The 12934-nt window shown below is 43.4% G+C and overlaps 1 protein-coding gene across 4 annotated transcripts; it reads right to left on the bottom strand.

The window, feature by feature from the left end:
* Positions 1 to 756: 756 nt before the first annotated feature.
* CDKN2AIP (CDKN2A interacting protein) lies at positions 757 to 5385 on the bottom strand. Of its 4 annotated transcripts, XM_025386620.1 has the most exons (4): positions 4733 to 5385; positions 4131 to 4261; positions 3451 to 3710; positions 757 to 2008 (listed from the first exon to the last, which is right to left on the bottom strand). In XM_025386620.1, exons 1-4 carry the CDS (start codon positions 5002 to 5004, stop codon positions 1943 to 1945), a joined length of 729 nt encoding a protein of 242 aa, XP_025242405.1. In that variant the 5' UTR covers positions 5005 to 5385; the 3' UTR covers positions 757 to 1942. The 4 variants fall into 4 exon arrangements, with proteins under 4 accessions (XP_025242405.1, XP_025242403.1, XP_025242406.1 ...); XM_025386618.1 differs by having other exon boundaries at positions 757 to 3710; XM_025386621.1 differs by having other exon boundaries at positions 757 to 3710; positions 4162 to 4261.
* Between the last annotated feature and the right edge of the window lie 7549 nt (positions 5386 to 12934).

Here is a 12934-nt window from a genome sequence, read left to right as displayed (position 1 = left end):
ATTTCTTGGTGTGTGTATGGCCTTTTTACAAAGTTCAACTGCATCCATATGGGATGATTCACTAGTTGAGGATATTCAAGATATGCAAGTATTAGAAGCATTAATAATAGAAGAGCCTCTGAAGTGACTCATTTCAAGGAGGCTTTAGAAAGATGCAGTCACTTAATCTGGTAGAAAATCACGTTCTGGGGGGGATTTTCAGAAATTTCAGCATATAGAGAAGTGACAATGATAAGACGCAATACAACATACTTGAGCTTGGGTTTTGAAATCAGATATGGCCTTGAATTATTTGACCAAATTACTCTGTGTAGGTTTCTCCATCTGAAAAGTAGGCCAAATGAGAAGAGCTCCTCATAAGAGGAAATGAGAATACATAAGTAAACCATGGGGTATCTGCACCATGCTGGGCACTTTAAATATATCATCTCATCTAACAGTCATGCTCTATGAGACAGCTATTAGTCCTATTTCAGATGAAGTAAGGTTAAAAGGTTAAATTCCCAGAGGTTACATGTCTAGTAAAAGGCAGAGCCAGGATTCACTCTCAGTAACAGAATTCTAAAATATGCATTTCCCTTAAATCAGGATTCTTTAAATGTTATTAACCAAGAGTATTTTTCTAGGGTTTTAAATAGGATTATCATAAATGTACACTAAACAACTTCCCCCACATCAAAGGTCACTATAAAATATTTTCAATAACCTTCATATTAACTTGAAACAAGCCAATTTACGAAATTACCAAACCACCTAATTATATTAAATTTATTTGTTCTTTGTAATTTTTGCTTTTCTGATAATCATTATCCCACAAAATACACATTCCAAGACTGAGGAAAGTGAGGTAACTAAAAGTGTTTTCACAATACATTCATGTTATTGTGTCCTGCAATCTATAAAAGCAACCCACTACAGTATATAGATTTTAGCTTTGGTATCCAATTAAATACCCTCAAAAATGAATCATTTTTAAAGGTTATATGGTAAAATAAAAACATCTGATTATGTAATTCAAGCATAAAAAAAGTATCGTTTTTATTACTAGAATACAAAATAGGAGTAACTGCTACATACTTAAATTAAGCTTACGTTCAATTTTCCTATTCCAACACGATTGGCCCATGAAAGGTCTTTCTTTTCTCTGTATATTATCACCATTATTGCTCAATGTGCAGTATCTAAAAATAGAATCTAGAAAGCCAGAAACCACAAAAATAACATCTTGGGGCCAGTTTGAAGCAAAGTAAACAGAATATACAATGACAAACACAGCCAGAATCACCTAAGACAAAAACAAAATTCCACTTCATTACTAACGAATGTAGTTAAATTGAATAGGCTCATTATCAAGAGCTGAACATGGCTCTCTGTTCTTTCCAGGATTCTAAAAGATTCGTAAACACAAAAACCATCCAGTTCTAGATTTGAAAATTGAAGGGAATTGCTTTGCAGCTATTCTGGCTCAGGAAGTTGCTGTAAAAAAATAAAATACAGATGTATATCACACAATTACCTGGCTGTCTAATTTATAATGACAAGTCGTGGGAAGCCTATTTGCAGGAATTGGTTCTGACTTGGAGAAAAAAAACACAACTTCTTGAAAAGGTAAAATAGCTTAAAGCATTTAATATCTAAACAAATCAATCTGTTAATAGTAGTCACAAAATATGCTTAATATAGAAACCCACATTCATGTCTTTAAGAAAAAGTGTAAATTGTATTCCACCTCAAAACATAAATTAACCCGCTTAAAGAATCTGCAGCGGTCAAAGTCATGGTGAATTTTAAACAACTTCAGAATAAAATAACAATAAGTACTTTATACTGCTTTATATCTAAAAAATGCTTACAACTTCTCATAAAAATAGTTTGAAGCAACTATTTTTTCTTTTATTTTTTAACAGACATGTTCAACATTACGGGCAACATTTTTAAAACCTTAAGCTTTACAGACTTTCAAACATTCAAATACTGTGGTCCCTTTTCTTTGATGTGGTTTATTCAGCTAGAAAAGAAAACATGGTAGACAACTTAATACGTTTTCACCAAATTGAAAGTAGTACAAAAATTTTAGAACTCTACCGAACTACACGTCGTACCTAACGTATCATTAAAAATAGAAGACAGTATTTTCTTCAGCAAATAAAACAGCATACTAATATGCTGTTAATGCATACCTTTTAATGTGTACTGTCATTCATAAATTATTTACAACTTCTACTGTGTGAAGAGAACTAGAATGTAAATTTTCTGCAAAACTGGAAAAAAAGCAATACAAAATTTGTGAAAGCCTGTGTTTTATGCTGTACAAAAGTCAGTTTTTCTCTTCAAATACCAGATATTGTATGCAGTGATATTTTGGACACATTATAGTAATTCTTGAGGATGTTTTAATGCTGGAGGTAAGTTTACAGGCCTCGATTCTTCATCAAGGAGTACTAGATCTTCTATTTCACTGCCTCTGTATTTCCTTTTACATATTTTTACCACCACCTTTTTCTTGAGAAATAACTTCAATGCTTCTCTTGATGCAACTGCTTTTGCATTTTCTTTGCTTTTTCCACAGCCAGTGCCCAAATACACAGACTTGCACCTCAATTCACAAACAATACTTTCTTGAGAGCTCTTATTTTGAGGCAGATCTGCTAATTCTTTTAGTGGGACAAAAAATACATCCAGTGTTGCTTTCAGAGCCTCAATAGCTGCATTTAGAAGCTCTCCATGATTCACATTGGGACTAAAGCCACCAACAGCTACCAACTTCCATGCCACCGTTTTATACAGTCTATTGAAAAAAGGCTGCTTCTGTTTCACATCTTCATTGGTTAACTTGCAAGAGAATTTGACAGCACTCTCACTTGACTGTGAAGTACTTTTAGAAGGCAACTGTGAGGTGCTAGTCTGAGAACTACTCTTAGAAGCCAACTGGGACACACTTGCTAAGGAAGTGCTTTTGGAAACCAGTGATCCACTGGTCTGGGAGCTGCTCTTGGAAGCTAGAAGTGACGCAGCTACCTGGGAAGTGCTTTTGGAAGTTAGCAGCGATGTACTTGTTGAAGAGCTGCTCTTGGGAGTCAGTAAGGATGTGCCTGATGAGGAACTGTTTTTAGCAACTGATGATGAAACACTTGCCTCTGAACTAGTTTTGGAAGTTAACCCACTTGAAGCTGTCTCTGAACTAGGTTTGGAAGACAACAGTGGCAATTCTACTTCTGAGCTTCCTGAGGAGCCCAACAAGGGCACCTCGATCTCTGAGCTGCTTTGAGAAGCTGAGGCTGAAGAGCCTTCCAAAGCACTCTTTTTAGGTGATCCACCTTGTTGTCTAGAATCAGTGGATTGGGTCATGTGACTATTCACACTGGATTTCAGCAAGGAAACAAATGATGCAGAACCGTGTTTATCTGGAGCTTCTGCTTCAGAAGCTTTCCCAGATCCTGCCGTTGTTACCTGAGAGGAAACGCTGCTGCTGCTTTGGCTGGAGACAGATCGATCTCCATCACTTGTGGAGCTATTCTGACTGGAGATGCCAGCGCTCCGAGCCGAGTTCCCACTCTCTGATTTGATGGCCGCCCCTGTACCCGCTGAACTGTTTTCCTGCTGAGCTGATGCACGTTCTGTCTTGGCAGAAGTTTTTGCATGATCTTGCTCAACTGCAGAACTGTTTTTCCCTTCTATAACTCGTTTTTTGGATGGCTCTTCTACCCCTTCTAAAAAGAAGAAAAACATAGATACATGACTAAGAATACCTCGTATAAAACGGGTGAGACAAATACACATTAAAATAAAGGCACAAAGTGAAAATATTTCAAGACTAATCGTTTCTTTAAAAAGTGTGGAGTCATTAATTTCTTAAAACAGTGTTGAATAACATCACGAATGTCTAATATTAAAAAAAAAAACAGCATCAGACAACAGTGGACACTTCAAAATCTAAAGCAGTCAAAGCAAACTATCAAATTCAAAGCCTAAAGACACAGATACACAGTTTAGGTTTAACATTCCAACTTTATTACTTATTGATAACATAAAAATTCTGGCTTGTTAAAAAAATTAATAACGATAATTCCTAATTATATCAAACTTATGCTCTAAACTCCTATGTATGTTCACATCTATGATCTGCTAACCATTGCTACTCGATATCCCTCTTTTCTTCACCTTGGCAACCAGTTCGTCTCTTGTTGTATAGGTTGGAGCATCTGTCACTTTGATGCCTTCAGCCATACTAAGTATTTTATCCATAACTTTTTGAGGGTATCTGAAAAAGAAGAAAAAGTCATTTTTAAAAAAGTGTTTTTTCTAAGGTCCTATTTGTGCTTTGCAAAAAACAGGCCACAGGAACTGCATTTCCTGGCTGCAATCAAGAAAGTGTACCAACCGCCAAGAACTGTTTCCTGGACCTCCATAAACAAGTGCCCCAGGGTCTACCAGGCAGGGCACCTCCTCACTAACCTTAAATCTAGCACCCGTCCCCAAGAGCGTTGTCCCCTAACACCAGCAACCCTATCAGCAGCTCCCCCCACACCACGGGGCACACAGACGTCCGGGAATCATGTCGGCTCCTCGCAGGGACACCCTTCTCACCCTTAGAGGGCAGCCGGGCCGGCAGATTCCCGCGCTTCACAACTTCCCCTCCCCGCCGAGGCCGGTCCCGCGGAGGGCGCCGAGCGCCGGTCTGCAGGTGGCAGACAAAACGGGGCGTGCTGGTTAGGGACGCTGCCTCACTCACCGGCACCCGAGGAAGACGTGGTTCGCCCAGGCCATGGAAAAGGAGATGAGCTGCTGCAGCTGCCGGTTTCGGGTCCCGCTCTCGGCGTCGGCAGCTTCATCCGTGCTAGCGGAGGCAGCGCCGCCAGCGGGGGCCAGGTCCCCGGCGTTGCGGAGCAAAAAATCCCGGCGGTGGCGCCAGTGTTTGTCAGTCTCGCCGTCGCAGCGCAGCGCCTCCACCCAGGCGGCCACCCGCGGGTTCTGGCTCAGGTACTCCGACACCTCCTGCGCCATGTTGGGCCTGCAGGCCGCGGAGGCCGCGAGCACAGCTGCACCGGGAGACAGGCACGGAGCGCCGGGAGAGCAGCCCTGTCACTGCGGCCTGCACCGACGGCCCTCCAGATAACGCCCCTCCAGAGGCCCAAAGACCAAACAACAGCGCCCGGAGCAGCCGAACCGCCCACTTCCGCCCGCCGCCGGCTTCTTCCCTTTTATAACCTCGCCGCCGCCGAGCGCCCTCGCGTTCTTCCGGCGCGAGCCGGCGCTCCCAGGACGCTTTGCGGCGCCGGGGCCGCCGCGACGCTGCGTCCCGGTCAGGCTACGGAGGGGACCCCGAGGGTGGGGCGAGCCGGCGTCGGGCGTCTCACTCCCTGTGAGGGCGGATTTCAAGTCGGGCTGCCCCGGGACGACCGAGTCGCGGCGGAACCCCAGGCGTTCTGGTCTCGCTTTGTGACGCCACGCACTGCTGTCGCCCTCCTCCTGCGCCGGGTCAGCTGCGGCGCCGGGAGCAGAGGCGAGAGGGGCAGGGCCCGGCAAGGGAGGCAGCCGGGCGCGGCGGGCAAAGTCCTCCAGGGCGGCGTCCCGGGGGACCTTGAGCCGCCAGCAGCCGCGGGGCCTATGGTCCCCGCTCTGAGACGCGTGTGTGTGAGCGGGGCCAAAACAAACAAAAGCCGGCCTCCAAGTTTATAGAATGTCGGGAAGTGCGTCTCGCGCTGCTTTCAGTGTGCCCCAGCGAAGCGTTCCGAGGCCGTCGGGGTCTCGGCGCCGTCAAGAGGATGAGGGTGCCGGTCTCCTTACATAGCAGGGTCACACGAGGACCCGGCTCCGTGTTGCTGTGAGGCTTGCTGCCTTCGAAGCTAGTCCTGGCCCCGCAGCGATTGCGCTTGTTCCCGCAGTTTCTTAGGTCTCTAGTTAATCCAGGCATTGCCTTCCTGTTTTGGTCAATAGCACACCACCACCCCGACAACGTTCTGTCTCTAGAATTTCCTAAAATCAGCAACTTTACCACCAACCGGCAGATGTCCGGAGGTGGAGTGGAAATGTGCCTATTTATCTGTGGGGCCCCAAACCTCTCCCTGTTAGAGCTATATTTTCCTTCTATATATTTTTTTCCACTTTACGTTTCCCACAGTTAAGTACTCTAACTGCTAGCTTGCTTACTACGTTTTCCATTCCAGGTATACATGCACTTTTAAGATTAATACGTTAAATGATATAAATTATGAATTTTTTCTTTCACTAAATGTAGACTGATGTAAAAATGCATGAATCAGAATAATCAAGCAAAAAAGGTCGCTTTAGGTAAGGTCAGATAAGGTTAACTCTAATTTATGCGCATGCTGGAACAAAATACAGCTATTGTATGAAAACAATATTGTCCATTTTCCTGCCATACCAAAAGAAACTGCATAAAAACGGAGGCACAAAGAAATTTTGAAGCTTATGATTTTGCTTCTAGTTTGCTATTCCTTCCTCCTTTTCACAGATAATTGCTGAAAATCTAGAGGGGGTGGACGGATTGCAGAAATCTGGCTATTTAAAAGGTGGAGAAATTATGATTTCTCCTTTCATGGACCATAGCAAGTAAAAGAAGCTATGATCGCATACCTAGATTATATATGTGGATTTTAAATCAAGAATGTTCTCACGGCCGGGCGCAGTGGCTCACGCCTGTAATCCCAGCACCTTGGGAGGCCGAGGCGGGCGAATCATGAGGTCAGGAGTTTGAGATCAGCCTGGCCAACGTAGTGAAACCCAATCTCTACTAAAAATACAAAAATTAGCAGAGTGTGGTGGCACGTGCCTGTAGTCCCAGCTACTGGGTAGTCTGAGGCGGGAGAATCGCTTGAACTCAGGAGGCAGAGGTTGCAGTGAGCCGAGACCTCGCCATTGCACTCTACCCTGGGTGAAAGACTGAGTCTCCATCTCAAATAATAATAATAATGACGTTCTCACTTTTTTTGTTGTTGCCCTGTAGGCTTCCTCCCACTCATGGGCTTCATTGCCTTGAAGGGAGAACAAATAGAGCCTGAATTTCAAAGTTTGTTTTAAATTATAATAAAAGCAATAGAGTCTGAAAGGTGGAGTACTCATTTGCAAAAAGCTGGTGCTTGGCAGAAAAGATACATGTATTTTTCTTTTTTGATTCTTAAAAAGTTGACTTTGCATATAAAGATTCAAAGACTATGAACAAGTAGCTGGGACTGCAGGTGGACACCAACATGACAGGCTAATTTTTTATTTTTTGTAGAGACAAGGTTTCACTATGTTGTCCAGGCTGGTTTTGAACTCGTAATCTCAAGCGATGCTTCTGCCTCAGCTTCCCAAAGTGCTGGGATTATAGGCATGAGTCGCTGTGCCCCGCCTCATTTTTTTTTTTTTAAAGACTCTCCCACGTACAGAGACAAATTCCTCTCTGAGCTGGGGGAGATGTTCTGAGAGAAAAGGTGAGAGGACTTAGGTGATAGCTAGGAAAATCTGTGGGATTAGGGAATAATATGCAAGGAGGGAAGTGTTGGCTGTTATAAATTGCTGAGTAGATTTTGGGTCTAAGAGTAGAAAGACTTGGCTCTGCCCGAGTTTCTGACAGAAGACAGTGCAATAGTGCTCTGAATCTGTATGCCTTGGCCTTTAGAAATGAACATAGAGGGGCCTTTTGTAGCTTTGATCACCAACTATACGGCTCCCTCCTTTGCCCCTAACACAGAAGTGTGTGTATATATACGTATGTGTGTATGTGTATATATACACATATATACACACACGTGCGCGCATTTACACACATGTCCAACAGGGCCTAGAGGAGATCCAAAAGGTTCCCAAGAAAGAGTTGAATGGTGAAGTGCCTACCAAGCACCAGGGTCCAAGTTGAATGAGGCTGGGGGTGGTCAGCCTGTCAGCAAAGGAAGATGCAACTAGTTTTTAGTAAGTCATCAGACCAGTGCCCATCAGGCCACATCAACAGGAGAGGACCCTCAACCTCTCCTGAAATGATCAGTCTGCCTTGCTTGTGCTGGTAGGTCAGGCAGTTACACTCTCAGCAGAGTACACAGGGAAGAAAGCACGAGACAAGGCTAGGATGATAACCAAGCTTCTCCCCTCCACTGCCCTCACTAGAAATCTACTCAGAGGAGAAAAGGGAGAGAATTCTAATGAATTGAGAAAGAGCCACCATCATCCCAAATTGAGTTTCAAACAAGTGACTGAGTTCACAAGGTTAAATTTTCTGCTGTAAGTGGAAGTCCATTCACTGAAACGTGCTGTAGCATATCTGTCTGAAGACATCCAATAAAAATTCCAGCAGCAAGCTGGCCTTTCTGCAGGTGGCTTTCCCGTGGAGCAACATGAAGGGATTGCCCCTGTTCCTGGATGTCACTGTGGAAGCAAGAAAGCCTTTGGCAGGAAGAGCTGCATGTGGAGTGCAGAGGCTTGTGAGGAGCAAATACTCCAGTTATGGCCAAGGTTATGACTTGATGTGAGAAATACTTCATGGTGAGGGGAAATCTTTTATGCTAATGATGTGTGAGGACACAAATCTGCCAAATGACAGTGATAAGGTGGGATGTCCTGAAAATCCAAGCAAGAATTTAAAAGCGTGATCCCCTCTGTCAGAAGCTTCGAGAAATCAAGTAGGAGGAAGATTGGTAGTGACAGTCTGATTAGGGATTAGAGCCACCTGTGAGCTTGGCCAAAGCAGTTTTACTGCAGTGATGAAGGTAGACTCCGTATCAGAGTGAGTTCAGGAGTCGGAAATGGAGATATTTGGCTGTCAAGGGGAGAAGAGAGAGGAAGCTAGACAGGGTCATGGGGTCAAGGTGGCTTTTCAGTTTCAGATGGGAGTAGCCTGAGTGTGTCCTCCACTGCTTGAAGGCAGCTCACAGAAAAGGAGAGTTTGAGGATCCTGACGAGAAAGAGGGTAATTAGCAATTTCTGAAGACATAGGTGTGGCTGCAATTCACACACAGGCAGACAGATTAACCTTAGGTGGGCAGACACTTCCTCTATTTTAAAAGAAGACTTTTGTAAGTTTGGAACTGGGAAGTTGACATGTAGGCCATCTGATGGTGCAGAGAATGCTTGCAATGCATATTTTAGAGGGCAGAAGAGCAGGCTGCCTAGATGAACATAGTTTTTTTGGCCAATTTAAAATTACAGGCTGGGCGTGGTGGCTCACGCCTGTAATCCTAGCACTTTGGGAGGCTGAGGTGGGCAGATTACTTGAGCCCAGGGGTTCAAGGCCAGCCTAGTCTACATGGCAAGACCCTGCCTCTACAAAAAATACAAAACATAGTTGGGTGTGTTGGTACATACCTCTAGTTCCAGCTACTCGAGAGGCTAAGGTGGGAAGATCACTTGAGCCCACGAGGTGGAGGTTGCAGTGAGCTGTGATCGCGCCACTGCATTCCAGCCTGGGCGATAAAGAGAGACTGTCTCAAAAAATAAAATAAAATAAAATGAAAATATAATGTGTGCACACAAAAATGAAACATCTAAATAGAAAAAAGAGGCATAAATGAAAGCAAGCAATGTCCCTCACCCTGGTCCCCCTCGGTAGACATCAGCATTCATGTCATTTCTTCTTGATTTCTTTGGGTGATTATTTTCATAACTCCAAATTAAGTGCTTATACTTCCATTTCTTAATTTTTCAACTTTAAGCGGTACTTATTTCACTCCTGAATGTTGAAGCTGAGAAATCCATATCATTTATGCTAACCCTTTTTTCTCGTAATTTTTGTTATCTTTTATTGTTTTCCCGTTGGCTACCTGTCATAAATTCAGATATTATACTTAATCATCATTTTTTAATCTGTCAACTTCAGGCAGGTAGCTCTTGATTTCTGCATCATGTAGGAAAATTCTGAAGGAGAGACTATATTGCAGATATTTGGATATTCCCAAAATATGCCTTTAGGATAAAATCCAATCTCTCGTGATAAATTGACAACAGATAGATAATTCTGAAGTTTTCCTACTTATCTGCAGGATTTATGCCATTGTTTTTACATTAAGCCTTAACATTAATAAATGTTAATAAATTTGTGTGCTGCTGTGAGGATTAAGTAGATTGTGAAGTTATACCTTTCATGGGGGTGAGTTTCTAAAACCGGCATGTAAATGGAAATCAGATGTGATTCCACTTTACCTTCTTTTCCTGTAGTATCGCAATTGACCTCTATGCGGTGGCTCATGCCTGTAATCCCAGCACTTTGGGAGGCTGAGGCGGGTGGATCACCTGAGGTCAGGAGTTCAAGACCAGCTTGGCCAACATGGTGAAACCCCGTCTCTACTAAAAAAATACAAAAATTAGCCGGGCGTGGTGGCGGGCACCCGTAATCCCAGCTATTCGGGAGGCTGAGGCAGAGAATTGCGTGAACCAGGGAGGCAGAGGTTTCAGTGAGCCGAGATCGCACCACTGCACTCCAGCCTGGGCGACAGAGTGAGACTCCATCTCAAAAAAACAAAAAGGCCCCTTGGGCATCTACTGATGTGAAGTTAGAGAACTATGGACTTTCTCTACAGGTTCACACATTCTCGTTTGATTAATTTCAGTTGCTAGTGACAAAAAATTATGATTTAAAATGGCTTGTGCTGAAACAAAAAGGGAATTTATTGGCCGTGTTATTGAGAGTCCCGAGGTAGACTGTGGGATCCGGGTACTGAAACAATATAGTCAGGAAACCTGTTTCTCTTGTCTCAACAGTTTCAGGCAAGCTCTTCCTACAGAGTGGCAAAATGGTTCCTGTTAGCTCACAGCATACATTCTTCATAGCTCAGCAACTTCAGGAGCAAGGGAGCTTCTCTTTTCTGGTAGTTTCTGCCAACGTCCTAAGGTTCTGTTGGGAGTTCTTTGGTCCTGTTGAGTCATATATCCCTTACATAAACACTCTAGTCAGGTGTATGAAATGATTGTACAGGTCTGAGTCATGCACTAGCCCTAAGAATGATAAAATATCTGAGTCAGGTCAGTATCATGAAAGGAAAATAACAAACTCAATAAATAAAAGAATTTACACTCAAGGAAATGGAGATAACAACAATATGAACAGAAGGATGGCCAAATACCAGAAGAGATATTAAAGAAACGATAGTAGTAAGCAAAAAGTCAGGGTTTTGCTTCTCTTGCCTTCTCTATTCTGCTGCATCTTGTAAAAGACAGTGACCATAGAACTCCCATGCCTCAAGCAGAGGCAGAGACAGTTTTAAAGGTTAGAACCGTCCCTAGAATCCCCTGAGGAAATGAGGGAAGGGAGCATCGTTAGCCATATCTGCCAAAGCCCCCTTAGATATTAATACTACAGGCTGATTTTAACTTTTCATAAGCAATTTCTTTAATCTTTTAGAATAGGTAGAGCAGCCTTGTGGAAAATTTGCAAACTAATAAAGAATATGTGGATCAGGCCGGGCGCGGTGGCTCACTCCTGTAATCCCAGCACTTTGGGAGGTCAAGGCCAGTGGATCACGAGGTCAGGAGTTTGAGACCAGCCTGACCAATATGGTGAAACCCCGTCACTACTAAAAATACAAAAATTAGCGCGTGTGGTGGCATGTGCCTGTAATCCCAGCTACTTGGGAGGCTGAGACAGGAGAATTGCTTGAACCCAGGAGGCAGAGGTAGAGGTGAGCCAAGATCACACCACTGCACTCCTGGGTGACAGAGCAAAACTCCATCTTAAAACCAACCAACCAAACACACAAAAACCAATACGTGGATCAATGTAGTCATTCCTGCAAAGATCTCATGATTAGCTCGCTACCAAGGACTACACCGATGAGGCCAAGGTTATAAAATATAATGGGGGAGAAATGAAGCAAAGGCAAAGAAAAGTGTTCAGCAAGTGGCCTAAGCAGGAAGAATGTGCTGACAATCTTGGATGGGCCACCAAAGACAACATTTTAAAATCCCATTTTCGTCTCTTCTCCCTTTTATGCGACTCTTGGTTGAATAAGGATAAGTTTTTTAAAACCTCAATTAATTTTAAGAAAGGAAACAAAGTAAGTGTTTTTCTTCCCACCAGGGAAGACAATTTTGATGTTAAACACCTCATTGATAGTGGTAATACTATGCAGTTAATTTTAAAAACGGGAACAAAAGCAGTGTTTTCTTTCTCAGTAGGGAAGGCGGTTTTAAACACCTCATTGAGGGTTGTACTGCCAGGCTCATTTGGGACTTGATAATAACTGCTCTTGACAAGACAATACTGAAAACACAGGGTGAAACCTAGCAGCATTCAGACGAGTTTTCGCCACACCTACTAGCAAAGGCACATTTTCTGTTTCCTGAAAGGAGTGTTAGGGTGCAGTGCAATCCAATTATTTTCACAATGCTGAGTCCCATGGAAATGAATGCAGGAGCTTACGCTGTTGACTTCAGTGAGACTCAGTGTGGTAAAAATGGATTCCCCAGGGCTTTGATACAGACTGAGGAGAGCGGGGGATATCTATTCACATTCATTTATTTTTCCGATCTACCGTTTAAGAGGAGAACACTCCTTTTATCACTGCCACCTGAAACTAGGACTAGAAAGGAAGGGAAAAGAACATGGTTATATCACCCCTAAGGCTGTGAATTTACTTCTTATCATGGGGGAAGGCCTCTGGTGGCACGCTTTAGTAAGCAAGTAGGTAGAGTCAGACACTGCGGCTGATGGCTTCAGCTTAGACTCACGAGAGGAGCTTGGTGTGTGTGGACTGTCCTGCTGCTCACTGGACACTGGCCTGGCCTCAGGGGCTCTGGGTCATAGCATTGTGGACTTAGCATCACCATTGGTTGTCTTTCAAGACAGAGCTCATATATGCTTGAGTTACTGGTTCAGAGAGAGGAGATGTCATATACCCATTGGGGGATGGAGGGAAGAACTATTAGAAAAAACTGGAAGTAATTTAAATCGAATTACTCAATTCTAAACACTTCAATTCTTTTTTTTTTTTTTTTTTTTTTTTTT

The sequence above is a fragment of the Theropithecus gelada genome, chromosome 5 (genome assembly GCF_003255815.1).
Source record: "Theropithecus gelada isolate Dixy chromosome 5, Tgel_1.0, whole genome shotgun sequence".
NCBI classification, from domain to species: domain Eukaryota; kingdom Metazoa; phylum Chordata; class Mammalia; order Primates; family Cercopithecidae; genus Theropithecus; species Theropithecus gelada.
The sequence above is the reverse complement of the archived record's forward strand: the minus strand, read 5'-3'. Positions and strand labels throughout refer to the sequence as shown.

Coding starts and splice junctions, on each gene's coding strand:
- CDKN2AIP (XM_025386618.1), bottom strand. CDS start 5,004: ATGGCGCAGGAGGTGTCGGAGTACCTGAGCCAGAACCCGCGGGTGGCC. Junction 4,262..4,732: donor CACGTCTTCCTCGGGTGCCG/GTGAGTGAGGCA, acceptor CTTCTTTTTCAG/ATACCCTCAAAAAGTTATGG. Junction 3,711..4,130: donor AGGGATATCGAGTAGCAATG/GTTAGCAGATCA, acceptor TCTTCTTTTTAG/AAGGGGTAGAAGAGCCATCC.